The sequence below is a fragment of the Zosterops lateralis genome (genome assembly GCF_965231275.1).
Source record: "Zosterops lateralis genome assembly, chromosome: 18".
Lineage (NCBI taxonomy): Eukaryota > Metazoa > Chordata > Aves > Passeriformes > Zosteropidae > Zosterops > Zosterops lateralis.
This window is the reverse complement of record NC_139778.1, coordinates 11,612,534-11,626,381: the sequence shown is the minus strand read 5'-3', so window position 1 is coordinate 11,626,381 and position 13,848 is coordinate 11,612,534. Positions and strand designations below refer to the sequence as shown.

Sequence of the window (13,848 nt, the reverse complement as noted above, 5' to 3'; positions counted from 1 at the left end):
TTGTGGATATTGAGTATTTTGGGTGGTGCAGTGCACTCATGGTTTGTTGTACCCCAGCTGTTAATGCTATTCTGCTCTCCCTTCCAGCCTGAAGGAATCACTCCTGCCTTACCTTGATGCCAAAGACTCTGAATTAGCTCTGGAGCTGGAAGACACATTCCCAGATTATATTCTTTTGTCTCATGCCACCAGTACCTGGAAAGCAGCCGCTGTGTTCAAACGGGAGCACAGGGACAGTTAGTGCAGAACCCTGCCACGACACCCCCATCGGGGCTTCCTGAACTTTGGGCATTTCTTCGGGCTTTGTTTGGCTCGTTCTTTGGCTTTGGGGTGGTTGTTTTTACCCCCGATGTGAAGAGGAGAGGAGGAGGAGGGTGACACAGGCCCAGCAACTCCGTGTGAACGTGGATCGTCACAGCCCCGGAGCCCCTGGAGGAATATGAAGGACTTTTTTTTCTTTTTTTTTACAAACCATGGTGCCGGGACAATGTTTATGTTTTTCAGTCTGCCTTTCTGCTGGCACAGATTGTCAGCCCCGGCCCAGGCCCAGCACCGGGGCGGGTGAAGGCCACACTGAGGGCCGGGGCTCCTTCCCTGCCCCGAGCTGCTCCCCGCGCCTCGGCCCGGCCCGGTTCCCCCTTCCCGCCCCTTCCCAATAAACTCGTTCATCTTCCGCGGCCTCTTCTGGCTCCTTCCACGCCCGGGATCGGTGTGGGGAGGGATGGGGATCGGTACCGGGATGGGAGGCCCGGAACGGCCGCGCCCGGCCGCGCGTTCCGGGGGACGGCGGCGCTGAGGGAGCGCCATGGCCGCGTCCCCCGCCCAGCGCCGGAGATGGGAACGGTACCGGGGCTCGGGCGGGGACGGGCTGTGGAGGCTCGGGTTGGGATTGGGACAGGCTGTGGGGACTGTGTGGGGGCTCGGGTTGGGACAGGCTGTGGGGACAGGCTCTGGGGGCTCGGGTTGGGATTGGGACAGGCTCCGGGACCGCCCGGCGCCGGGAGCGGCATCGGGGCTCGGTCTGGCACCGCCCGCGCTCAGGGCTCCCCAGTGTGGGTAACACCGCCCTTAACACCCAACACCGCGTCCCCACAAGCCACGGGCACCTCGGGAAGAGCCCCCAGGGTGTTCCGCCCCCGGTGGGGTCCGGGAGCCCCGCGGGCAGCGATCGGTGCCGGGCGGGCCCGGGGAAGCGGCTCCGGGCAGGGCCCGCTCTGAGCCCCGCGGGCCCGCAGGGAACAGGCCCGGCTGAAGGGCCGCGTGCTGGAGGAGGACACCGAGGAGTGGCAGAAGGACCCCCATTTCAGCGGGCTGGAGCGAGTGGGAGGCGTGGATTTATCCTACATCAAAGGGGACGAGAGCCGAGCCTGCGCCTCGCTGGTCGTGCTCAGCTACCCGGCCCTGCAGGTACCGCGCTGTGCCACCACCGCCGGGATGGGAGGCGGTGTTAGAGGTGGGATTTTGGGGTGAAACTCTTCCCTGTGAGGGTGGGGAGCTGTTGGGAAAGATGGGACAGGAAGGGCTTGTGGATATGATTGCCTGGTAAGAAATACTGGAGGTGTAAAAGCTGTGAGTGAAATAGAAATGAAGGGCAGCTCTGAGATGTGATCATGGCAGGCAGGAAGACGGGGATGAGCTGGAGTTAATTTGAAGGACAGAAAACAAAAGGCCCCAAGAATGCAGCCCCTCTCCACCCTGCCAAGGCATCAGGGAGAAAGCAGATAAGAAAAGTCTCTTTAGAGTTTAGAATACAGGATGATGTGGTGATAGAGCAGTTCTCATGGGCTGCAGGCAAAGTCTGTAGGGTTTGTATCTCACGCCGGTTGGTCACTGTAAGTTAGAATATTCAACACAAAAAGAGATAGAATGGATTGGAATCCATGACTCTGTGTGTGTTCAGCAAACCTCACAATTGTGTGTTCCCAGGAAAGACAAACAGGAAAACATTCGGGTAAGGATTTAGGTAGAAGTTTAGGAAAGTGTGATGCAAAGAGCTCCCAGCTGCAGGAGTTCTGTGGGATGGCTGGGAGGTCAGGCAGGCTCCAGAGGAGCTGCAGTGCAGTTTGGGGAGCTGCTGGCCGTGGGCAGAGGGAGCTGCTGGCCGTGGGCAGAGGGAGCTGGTGGCAGTGCTCCAGTGCAGAGTCCCGTGTGTGAGCTCTGGGAACCAGCTGATAACGTGGGCTGTGACACAGGAAAGCTTTTCCAAACCCACCATGGCTCTCACATCTCACAGTCATTTTACTTGAACTAATAAAGATGTTTGGTCTCTTTCCCAGCTTTCAAAATGATAAAAAAAAAAATATCTTTAGCTGTAAAATCTCTAACAAGCAGAGGAATAAAGTTTGATGCTGTCTGCTGGGATTTTAATGAACCGAATCTCGAGTCCTGCTGTGCTGTGCAGGGCAAGGCAGGCCTTACACCATTTCCTTTGACCTGTCCGGGGTTAAAAGCGGGGGATGAAGCAGAGGAGGAGCCTGTGGAGCCTCCCGGGGTGTGTGTGGTGTGTGCCTGCCCCAGGTGCTGTACCAGGACTGCCGCATGGTGGCCGTCACTGCCCCGTACGTGGCCGGGTTCTTGGCCTTCAGAGAGGTGCCTGTCCTGGTGGAAGCCGTGCAGAGACTTCAGCAGGAGGAGCCCCAGCTCCAGCCTCAGGTGGGCTGTGTTTTCCTTGTCCTGGCTGCAGGATCCTGGGAAAGGATCTCCCTCTGGAGCTGGTGGGGTGGGAGGGGCACAGTCAGAGCTGTGGTGGAGCCTCTGTTCCCTTTCCTGAGGGAGCTGGGAGCTGCCAGGCCTCCCTGTGGTGTGTGCAGGGCACTGACAGTCCCACACTGCTGCTGCTTGGGGTCAGGAAGAGCCTTACAGAGAGAATTGAGGAATCAAGAAAGATTTCTCCTTCCCCCAGAGCATCCCTGGTTGGTCTCACTGTCAGTGCCCAGGAAATAACATCGTTGCTTTGGCTTTTTCAGGTGCTTCTGGTCGATGGGAATGGCCTGCTCCATCCCAGAGGTAGGCTGCTCCTGGAGAGCCCTGTGCTGCTCCCTGGCATTCCTGCACCCCGCTGTCCTGCAGCTGCAGTGGCTCCTTGTTGGCAGGATTTGGCACAGCCTGTCACCTGGGGGTCCTGACAGACCTGCCGTGCATTGGCGTGGCCAAGAATCTCCTGCACGTGGATGGCTTGGTCAGGGATGAGCTGCACAGGGAGCAGGTTAGGCCAGCCTGGGATTTGTTCCTGCCTTTTAATATCCTGAGGGAATTTTACATGTTACAATTCTGTGCTGATGACCTGAGCTGGTGTGTGTTTATCCCTAGGTTCGCTCCCTGCAGAGGTCAGGAGAGGCATTCCCACTGACTGGCACCTCGGGGAAGGTCCTGGGCATGGTGAGTGTCACTTGGCCACTTGTCCCTCCCTCCCCTGGGGCTGTCACAGGTGTGAGCAGGTCACCAGTGACACTGCTGGCCCCTTCCTGACAGCTCAGGTGGCTCTGGGGAGCTGGCAGCTCAAGTGCTGGGAACATTCATGTCCCTGGCCGTGGCACCTGAGGGGCTCCAGCACCCCGGATTGTGAGCTGCAGTCTGGGAGAGGTGCCAGTTCCCTGGCAGCTTCCCGGGATCAGTCTGGGAATGTCTGCTTCAGAGCAGCTGTGAGACACTTCCTGTGTGTGCTGTCAGCCCTGCTGGCACAGCTCCTGCATCCCAGAGCAGCCTCAGGCGTCTGGGGAAGGGCCAGGGGGGACAGACAGTCCCTGGAGGAGACTCTGGGATGGAGAAGGTGTTGAGGAGGGCTGGGAGCTGCAAACACAGAGCCACCACCCCACCCCAGAGATCTGCCTGGCTCCTAATCCCACTGCCCCTCCAGGTGTGCTCAAACGAGCCTCTTCAGACCCTGATCTCTCCTTTCTGCCCGCCCAGGTGCTGCGGAGTTACAACAACAGCTCCAAGCCCCTGTACGTCTCCGTGGGCCACCGGGTGAGCCTGGACACGGCCGTGCGCCTGGTGCGGGGCTGCTGCCGCTTCCGCATCCCGGAGCCCATCCGGCAGGTACGGCCCTGGGCGGGGCAGGGCGTCTGCCAGCCTGTTCCCGAGCTGTTCCCGAGCTTCTCGGGGTGTTCCTGAGGCCCTGGGGTGTTCCCAATCCTCGAGGAGTTCCCAGTCCTCGGGCTGTTCCCAGGCCTCTGGGTGTTCCCTAGCCTCCAGGTGTTCCCGAGGTGTTCTCCATCCTCGGTGTGTTCCCGAGCCATGGGGTGTTCCCTGGCCCTGGGGTGTTCCCAAGCCCCCTGGGGTGTTCCCGAGCCCGGTGTGCCCCTGCTCTGCTGTTCACACCCTCCTGCTGGGCTGTGCTGTTCCCCCAGCCCCTGGCGGTGCTCACTGATCCTTCCAGGCCCATTCTCCTGACGCAGCGCCCGGCAGCATTCCCAGCCCCGGCCTGACTGATTCCCTGCTCCATCTCTGCAGGCAGGCGCTGCGGTGCTGGTGTCAGTCCCCAGGAGCTGGGAATGCAGTTTCCCGGGCGCCTGGAGCCCAGCACGGCCCGCAGTGCTGCTCCTCGGGGCCTTTCCCCGCTGCCAGCAGGTGACAGCACTGCATCACTGTCACCGAGCTGCAGCTGCCACCGAGGCTCAGCCTTGGCTGCTGTTAAATCGCAGCAGAACTTGGGGAAAGGCTCTCGAGCAGCTCAAAGCCTCTGGGGTTTCTGGCCTGGCAAGTGTTTCCCTTCTCCCCGAGGTCACTCTACTGTTGGTGGCTCCACAGCCCAGAGCCAGGAGTGACCCCAGGGCCTGCCCAGGTGTCCCTGTCCCTGACACTGCCCTGGGATGGCCCGTTGGCATCCCAGGCTGGTGGGGTCAGGACTGTGCCCACCTGAGCAGCCCCTGGGCAGTGCTGGGTGACCCTCCTGGGCACTGCTCCAGAGCTGCAGTGTTCCCTGGAACTGAGACTTCTTATAAACTACCCCAGAATCCTGACTCCTTGGAGCAAAACAAGCCTTGGGGTGTCCACAGCAGAGCTGCCGTTTCCAGTCTCAGCCCCAGTACCTGCCAGACCAGAGCAGGCTGCTGGAGCTCCTTATGTAACCTGCTCCAGCCAGGCACAGATGCCTCTGCAGAGCTCCGAGCCAGCTCTGCAGCTCTGCGTGTTCAAAGGGAAGGGAGAAGCATTCCTCTTGGAAACAAAAAGGTGCCTTGGAGCTTTTCATCACCCTCATTTCCCTTCCAGCCATCTCCAGGATTTGCTCATGTTCGGAGACTCTTCCAGTTCCCTGTGACCTTTTTCTTAGAGTGATGGGATGAATTATTATCACTTTTCTTACAGAGAGATGAAAAGTCCAACAGGGGAGTGGGTTTACTCTAGAGAGATGTCAGGAGACGAGGACACTTCAGCCTTTCCAAGGGACTTGTTCCTGCTGTGTTTCCTCTGTGTGGTGACTGCCACAGCTCTTGGCACAGGCAGAGCTGAAAGCCTCAGCTCTTGAGCACCTGCAGCTGGAGTTGGGAAGTAGGAGGCTGTGGAGAATCCTGCCACGAGTGGCTGACGTAGCCTTTTTGCCATGGTACATCTCCAGAAATTGCAGACCTGAGAGGAGAAGTGCTTACAGGTTTCCCAGTGTCAGGAAAGACCTGTGGATCATCAGCTCCTGGTCTGGAAGTTCTGGGAATGAAATGGGCTGTGAGAACTCAGCTGCCCACAGCTCCTGAGCTTTGTGTGAGGGCAGCATGTGCAGTGCAGCTGCTGTGGGAGCTCAGCCTCCTGCTTTGGGGGATGTGGTGCTTCCCAGGAATGCAGCATTATCCAGGCAGGGATCAGGAGGGGTTCCATTTGCATTCAGCCCACAGTGTGGCTGTGCTGCCAGGGAACTGGCTGTGGTGCAGGTGAGAGAAGTGAGATCTCTTGGAGGAAGCAGAGGGATGAACTTCCCTTGTCACCTGCAATCAGTGTTTACATCCCTTGCTCCACGTGCCAGGCCCAGCCAGGAGAGCTGTGCTCACTGCTGGGGTCCTGCTCCCAGCTGCTCCTCGGAGCTCCCAGACAGGAGTCGAGGCAGGCAGGAGCTGCCATCCCAAAATAATCAGCACAGCACTCACCCTGAGTGGTCCTGGAACAATCCCAAACCCTGCTGAGAGAGGTCACCCCCTTCCCTGGTGCTTGCCCACACTCCTGCCATTCCTGGGCTCCCTGTGCACAGCAGGGGAGCAGGAGCTGCTGCCAGGGATTGCCCCGGGATCCTGCTCTGCTCTCGCTGGGTCCTGTCCCTGCTTGGCTGCTCACCAACCTCCTGCTCACTTGGTGCTCCCTGCAGCTGCCCCTGGCCCCGTGCCCAGCGGGTCTGGCTGCCTCAGGAGGGGCACAGCCAGCCCACCAGGGAGCCCAGAAACACAGAACACCTGCCCTCAGAAGAGTGAGACAAGGCATCAGCCTCTCCTCTGGGGCTGGACATCAGTCCTGAGACTGCAGCTCCTGCTGGGTGCACCCCCTCCCAGCCTGCTGTGCTCAGGGACCACCCTGGCCCCCCAAATAACAGGCCAAGCAACATTTCCACAGCCAGCACTCATCCCCTCTGAAAATAGCCCAAATCTGTGAGGATTATTGCAGGACAGTGATCCATCTTATTGATTAGTCCGTGGTTAATCACTGCCTTAAGCTGACTCCAGTGCTGTGTTAGGAGTGAGCCCTGCCTGGGAACTGCCACCTCATCAAGCATTAGCTGATGTTCTCAGCAGAACGTGGTTGGGGTTTTTCTTCCCTGGAAGAATAGTTGGTAGCTGTGCCTGCTGCTCCTTGGTCTCCCCGTGGGGACTATTGAGCAGCCTCCTTCCCTGGTTATAAAATCCATCACGTAATCGCTTATCCTGAAGAGTGATCAAAGTTATTTGTCAGTTCGGTTATGAAACTGTCCAATTATAGAGAGAAGGGGAAAAAAAAAAAATCTCCCAAACAAACCACCCCTTATGTAACTCTCTCCTCCTCAGCTGGCAGGAGGCTCTGCAGTTGTGGAGCAGGTTCCAGCAGCAGGCACAGCCTCCCCCAAGGGCTCGGGGTGAGGGGCCTGGGGGCTGCAGGAGAGGCTCCTCGGGAGCAGCACAGGGTGGAGAGCAGCAAATGCTTCAAGGACAGTCCCCTGGGGATGTGTTAACCCAGTTTCTGAGTCACCAGACACTGTGAAGCTTTTCCAGCTGGGAAGGTCACATCCTGCTTTGTGAGTGGGGAGAGACGCTCTGCCTTTGAGGTGGGCACAGCAGCCGCTCGGAAGTGGCACAGCAGTCAGTGCCTTTGGGAGAGAAGTTTCTCAAAGAGGAAAAAAAAAACCACTTTGAAGGGCTGGAAAAAATCAACTGCCGGTCCTCAAAGTTGTCCTGGGGTGTGCTTGTGATGGCATCAAGGGTCTGCTGCTGGTGTTGTGCAGGACTAGAGGGCTGAGCACATACCTCAGGGTGGGGGCAAGAGCAACAACCAGAGAATGCCCAGCAACACTTCCTAACAGTTCCTGGGGTATGGTCAGTGCTCTCCTTGCCCCAGGCTGTGCCTTACTGAGCCCCCCAGTGTTCCTGGTGGGATGTGCTGATGTCGGGGAGGATGGGACACACTGGGGTGACAGAGGAGGCACCAGCCAGGCTGCTCAGCCCCTGCTCACTCCTTTTCCTCCTCGTTTCCAGGCTGACATTAGGTCCAGGGAGTTCCTTCGGAAGCAGCCCTGTGCTCCAGTGGAGGTGCTGGAGGCTGCCCCTGCCAGCCCAGACAGGTGGGTGTGTGGGCAAAGGGGGATCTGCTGCTGCCATGAGCTGCACTAATGGCATTAAAGGTCCAGGCAGGGTGACAAGGTGAGCTCAGTGGGGAGCTCAGGACAAGTGCTGCCTGCACAAGGTGATTTCTGCTCCCTGTGGCCACGCTGCCTCACACGTTGCCTCTCACAGGGCCGTGTCCTGAGCTGGGGAAGGGCAGAGGGGATTTGGTCTTTTTTCAGCAAAGCCCTGACGCCCACAGGTGTGACCTGAGGGTGAACAGAAATACCTGCAGGGAGCTGGTTTTGGTCCCCAGGTCTTGGGGAGGGTCAGAGTCCCTCACTCTTACATAAGGTGGGCCAGTGGGTGTCAGTTCAAGGTAAATGTGTGGCGGGTCCCCTGAGGTGCAGGAATTCAAACTCACCAAGTGCCAGTTGTTTGTGCCTGTTGGCTTCTACTTTTTTTCTAAACTACTCCCTACTTTCTCATTTCTGTTCCCAGCAGCGCAAAGGAGGTTGAACTGGAGGATTAGTCTGGTGCCAGAAGAAAGTGCAGAGCTCCTCTTCACTGGGTCCTGTCCTGCACCAAGGCTGAGTCCTGCTGGATGCAGGAGCCCAGAGCCACCCTGAGGGACAGCTGTGTCCCCCAGGACAGCACCAGCCACTGCTCAGGGAGAATCCTTGCACTGAATTTCTCAGGGTTCATTTTCAACTACTGTTAAAATCTCCATGTAAGCAAAGGCTCATGTGTGAGTTTGCAGCCCCTCACTGGAGTCCTTGGGCAGCTGCAGGGGGTGATTTACAGAGATGTTGAGGCATTTCCACTGCACAGCCACCTCTGTGGCACAGAACTCTCCCTTCCTGCTGTTTTTGGAGCAGTTTCCCCCTGTCCCTGGGCTCTGCCCTTCCCTGGGCAGCAGCAGCCCCATTGCAGGTTGTACTCCAGGTGCCCAAACCCCAGCTGGAGTTCTGGCCCAGCCCCAGCTCAGCCTGAGGAGCTTCTGTGCCCAAATCCTCCTCATCCCTCATCCAGCCTGCAGGACCAAAGCTTTCCCGAGGTGTGGGATCCTGGCTGAGGTTGGCAGGGGGTTCCTGACTGTTCCTGAGGAGCAGAAAGTGCTCTGGGGGATCCTGGTGTGGCTGTGTAAGATTCCAGCCTGAAGAGGAAGGAGGAGGCTTTCCTGAGGGTGAGGAGGGGTGCTCAGGTCAGCCTCCTCTGGGTTGTTTTGACCTCAATTTTGCATAAATTTCTTGTACAACTTTCATTCTTTTCTCTGTCTTGGCGCTGCTGTGGGTGGGGAGGACAAAGCCCAGCCTGTTGTGCCTCTGCCCTGCCGGGGACTGAGCTGTCCCTCCTGAAAGTGGGTGGGAAAAGGGAGGAGGTTGACAACCCTGTTCCCCTGGGGTCCTTTGGGCAGATCGGGGCTGGTCCTGGCCCTGCTGGGCATGGGACAGGCCCTGGGAGGGCACTGCTCTAAAAAGCCTTTGCTTTAAAAAGCCAAAAAAGCTGCAGCCGCCCGGCCCGAGCAGGAGCCGCCTCTCCCGGGGAGCCTCGGGGCTGTTTCACACCCGGGTTTGTCCGTGGGTGGGCAGAGTCTGGCGGGGGAAATCTGCATTAGGAGCTGCTCCTTTGATCCCTGGGGCTGTGGGGGCACAGGGAGCCTGTGCTGGCTGTGCCAGGGGACACGGCTGGGGGACAGCCGAGGTGTAGGAGCATCCCTGAGGGCAGGGAGAGGGAACTCTGCAGAGCTGAGATATTCTAGAAACGTGTGGTTTTATTTTATTAATTTATTATTGTGGGTAAAAAGGGCTTTGCCTTCAGCCACCAGCCTGGGCTGGAGGGAACCCCCAAAGAGAGAGGAGGAGGAGGAGGATGCTGCAGGGTGAGGCAGCTCTGTGCTCCTGCCTTGGGGCTTTACCTCAGCCCTCCCAGCTGCCCAAACGAGGGTGCTTAAAGGAAAGGACTAATCTCTGTGTTTGGTGTCTGCTTGTGCCTCTTTGGACACAATAAGGGATTAACTTGGTCTTTATCTAATTGGTTTATAACCCTGGGAAGGGAAAATCGCTTTGTAATGCTTGAAACCTCTTAACACAAACTCAGAGACTGGAGCTCGAGAGTCCTTCGAAATAAACTCATACATGGCTTGTCCTTTTTAACTCTCTGTTTGCTGGGAATTGGCTTTTCTGGCTGTAAACTTGTTGGCAATCAGAGGAAAATACTTCTTGCTGCCTGGTTGTAAATCTTCCTATTATGTCCATGGATATTTTCTCTTCATTTCCATGTGGGACTGGTTGGGAATCTCTGGGGGTGTCTCAGGGCTTGGTCACCCCCAGTGCTGTGGGGCTGGAGCAGGGATGTGGCTGCCCAGTGATGGGGCAGAATTGCTTTGGGGTTGGGTTTCCTGACTCCCAGGTGCTGAATGGTTCAGCTGCAGATTCTCTGGATCTGCTCCCTGTGTTTTATTTGGACGCCTGGAGATGAGGAAGGAGGATCCCTGCCCCTGCCTTGTTCCTCTGAGGTCCCAGGAGAAGGGGGAGGAGATGCTTTAGGATGCAAATGTGTTTGTTCAGTGTGTTCTGAGGCAGTCTGGGCGAGCAGCTCCATCACAGGTGTCTGGGGCTGGGTGGGATGAGTTCCCACCTCCGTGTCTGGAGCTTGTGGCAGTGTAGGTGCTGCCTGTGCAGTTTTGAGCTCTGGTGACTCAGGGTTTGTATTTTGGGACACTCCTGCCGAGGCCTGGGGGAGGGTTTCATTGGGATTTCCCCCTCCCTGCCCCCAGTTCTCATTCCTCTCCCCTTAGGCTCGGTGGGGTGGGTTTAGGAGGGGCTGTTTCCCCCCTGATCCATCCCCCAGGCCAGGTCCAGCTGCAGGTCTGAGCCCTGGGCTGGGTGTGGAGCTGGGCTCCCTCCCTTCCCCATCCCGGAGCCTTTGGTGTTAGTGGGGCAGCTGTGTCCCTTGGATCCCGGATCATTCCCCAGCTCTGGCTCCAAATTGACATTTTTAGTGTCGCTCCCTCCCCTGGCAGCAGCTGAGGCCCCTTGGCCGTGGTGGCTCCTGGGCAGGGCCCGGCTGTGGTGGGAGCTGAGGAACGTCACGGCTCCCCTGCAGGCTTGTTTTGTTCTCTTTTTTTTGTCCTTTTGTCCTTTTTTTAAAATTATTTTTATTTTTCCCTTCCTTTTGTCCTATAAATAGTTCTCCGCCCCAACTGCTCTTCCCGTTGTTGGTGTTGGTTCATCCTCCCTGATCCTCTCACCAAAGCCCCCCACCAGCTTTATTTTAAGACCCCCATTAATTAAAAGCAAATGAGTGGAATTTCTCTTGACAAGCAAATTAATAGTGAATGAGATGATTATGAGCTGTGTCATCGGGGTGATGGAGCAGGGCAGCAGATCCTGGGGCAACAGATCCCTCCTGTTGGGCTGTGTCCCCCCGAGGGAGGGACATGGGAGGTGCTCCCTTCCCTCTTGGGCTACTGGGGGGAGTTTTGGTAGCCAAGGGGCCAACAGTGCTGAGCAGAGCCGGCTGTGAGAGCCTGGGCTGGAGGAGGAGGGGGAGAGCAGGGGTGCCAGGGGAGGGGGGCTGCCCTGTGGGGTCCTGTGTATGTTCTGTGGGGTCCCCAGGCTGCTCTGTGGAGTCCCCCTGATGCCCTGTGGGGTCCCTTGGATGCTCTGTGGGGTCCCCCATATGTTCTGTGGGGTCCTATGGATGCTTTGGGGTCCCATGGATGCTCTGTAGGGTCCCCCAGCTTCCCTGTGGGTTCTATGGCTGTCCTGTGGGGTCCCTCGGATGCTCTGGGACTCCCTGGCTGCTCTCGGGGGTCCTACAGATGCTCTGTAGGGTCCCCCATATGTTCTGTGGGGTCCCCCAGGTGCTCTGTGGGGTCCCATGGGTGCCCTGTGGGGTCCCCCATCATCTGTGTCCTTCCATGGGGACACTCTGGGAGTGCCTTGTGCCCCTCCTGATCCTGTCAGCCCGATCAGCTCCAACACAAACCGAGGCTGTAAAATCCGCCCGTGCTCAATTCCTGGGCTGGTTCCCACCTCGGGGGCTCCATGCGGGATGTTTCCTTAGGAACACGATTTTTTTTCCCTGCTTTTCTTGGCTACTCCGTGTCTCTGCCTGCAAAGCCCAGCTGGTCACTGCCCGGGGCTGCTGCCCGGAGCTCCAGCCCGGCCCTGGGGGGTTTGTGTCGGTGATTTTGGCTCGGGGAGCGCCGCTCTCCCGGCGTGGGAGGCTCTGCCGGCGGCTCCTGTTGTGACTGGAGCCGCTTCTGGGGAGGGAACAGCTCCTGACTGCGCTGGGGAGGAGGAGGAGGAGAAAAAAAATCAGCCAGGCAGGGATGGAGGGAGAGAGGAGGGAGGAAAAGTGGTGCCGGCTCTGCCACCACAAATGTCCGGTGTTTTCCCCAGGAGCAGCATCGCCTGCTAATAAAACACCCCGCGTTTCTTTGGGAATGTTTATAGATTCTGAGATAAATCTGGTGCCTTTGTAACTCGCTGGTGGGCAGCGCCGTGATGAAAGCGCTCTGATTAACACACAAACCTTGTTTGTAATGAGCGCGATTGGGAGGGAGTGGAAAATCCAGCTGGCGTGTAATGAGGTTACTCCAACCAATTACTGGGATATCAATTACTCCGCTAGGTAAATGTCACCAGCCTTCTCTGTGTTGGCACTAAACTGGCATCCCATTAGTGTGATGTGGTTCTGAGGCAGGACAGGGCAGGGCAGGGGCTCCATCGGGGCCAGGGACATCCCAGTCCCCTGGGGACATCCCAGACCCTTGGGGACATCCAGACCCCTGGGGACATCCCAGACCCTTGGGGACATCCCAGTCCCCTGGGGACATCCCAGTCCCTTGGGGACATCCCAGCCCCTCCTGATGCTCCCAGTGAGCCCAATCCCTGCCCAGCCTGAGGAGGAGCCCCTGGGTCTGTGTGTCCCCGCGGAGCCTCTGAGAGCAGGCGGATAAATCCCATTTTTGCTGGAATTCGCTCCTTTCCCCACCCTCCTGCCCGGGAGGGAGCTGCTCCCCAAACCGCGATGGGAAAGGGGAGCGGAGCTGCAGCAGGAGCTGTCCCAGCCCCCGGGAAGGGCTCTGGGGCTCCTCTCCCAGCCCTGGATGCTCCCACAGAGATGATGAATATTTATGGCACCAACACACGGGGGCCTGGGGAGGGAGCAGGAGGGAAAAGCGTTGCCAGTTGTGGAGCACAACCCACCCCAAACCCACCGTGGGTGCATTAAACCCCCCATGCCGGGGCTGGGGAGGGAGGGCTGGGTGTGAACAGGGGCTGGGCACCATCACTGGGGGCTCCGGGGGTCCTGCTCCACGTCCCGGGGGGGTTTTCCGGCCCCATCAGTGCTGGGGGGCACATTCAGGTGTGGGGGATGCTTCATTCCTCAGCTTCCCCAGCACTGCCTCAGCAGCACTCGGGGCTCTGCCCGTCCCTCCTGGGCAGGAGGGGATTTATGGGTGCCCCAGACCCCTCCAAACCCTTCCAAACCCCTCCATCCCTTTCCTCCCCTCGCTGCCGGCCCTGCAGCAGGGCCTGGGCAGGGTGAGGATGCTCCGTGTGCTGCAGCCCATCCCTGACCTCATTTCCAGCCCCGCTGGGGAGTTCTGGGTCTGTTCCTGCCAGGGAGGGAAATGGGGCCCTGGGGACCCCCCAAAATGTGCTGCCCCAGCCCTGGACACCCCCGGGGGGACTGGGGCAGCACAGGGTGGGCTCTGACCCCGCTGTACCGCCCCCTCCTGTGCTCCACAAATGCCAATTAATCAGCATAATTAGTCTGATGCCGCATGTATTTTTAATCAGCTTTGGAAGACAAGAGTCTCACACCCTGTCCCAGGGCAGAGAGGGGCTGGCTTGGGGGGGGATTTGGGTTGTGATTCCCCTCTGGAGCCCCCCAGAGACCCTGGACCCTCCACAACCCACCGGGATGGGCAGGAGGGATGGAGGAAGCGGCTGGGAAATGGCAGGAGGAGGACCCCGGGGGAAAAGGCTGTGAAAAGCTTCTGAGGCTGCAAAAAAGGGGTGGAAACCGGTGTTCCCAGAGCTCCCATTCCCCCTGGGGTCCCTGGGGACCCTCCTCGGGGGTCTCTCCCATCTCCCCCCTCCTCCCGCAGATTATTAAA

General features: G+C 58.5%; 2 protein-coding genes across 3 annotated transcripts in view; both read left to right on the top strand.

Moving 5' to 3' along the window:
- The window catches only part of RNF213 (ring finger protein 213), a 46,197-nt gene extending 45,467 nt beyond the window's left edge, over positions 1 to 730 (top strand). Inside the window, exon 66 of the mRNA XM_083874723.1 lies at positions 88 to 730. Coding sequence (XP_083730849.1) covers positions 88 to 241 — 154 coding nt within the window. The 3' untranslated portion in view covers positions 242 to 730. The remainder of the gene's footprint in view (positions 1 to 87) is intronic.
- Positions 731 to 778: 48 nt separating this feature from the next.
- ENDOV (endonuclease V) lies at positions 779 to 9,475 on the top strand. Of its 2 annotated transcripts, none has more exons than XM_083874487.1 (9): positions 779 to 843; positions 1,236 to 1,407; positions 2,518 to 2,652; positions 2,967 to 3,006; positions 3,093 to 3,205; positions 3,310 to 3,378; positions 3,910 to 4,038; positions 7,647 to 7,732; positions 8,217 to 9,475. In XM_083874487.1, the coding sequence occupies exons 1-9, from the start codon at positions 806 to 808 to the stop codon at positions 8,242 to 8,244; spliced, it is 810 nt and encodes a 269-aa protein (XP_083730613.1). In that variant the 5' UTR covers positions 779 to 805; the 3' UTR covers positions 8,245 to 9,475. The 2 variants fall into 2 exon arrangements, with proteins under 2 accessions (XP_083730613.1, XP_083730612.1); XM_083874486.1 differs by having other exon boundaries at positions 8,214 to 9,475.
- Positions 9,476 to 13,848: the final 4,373 nt, after the last annotated feature.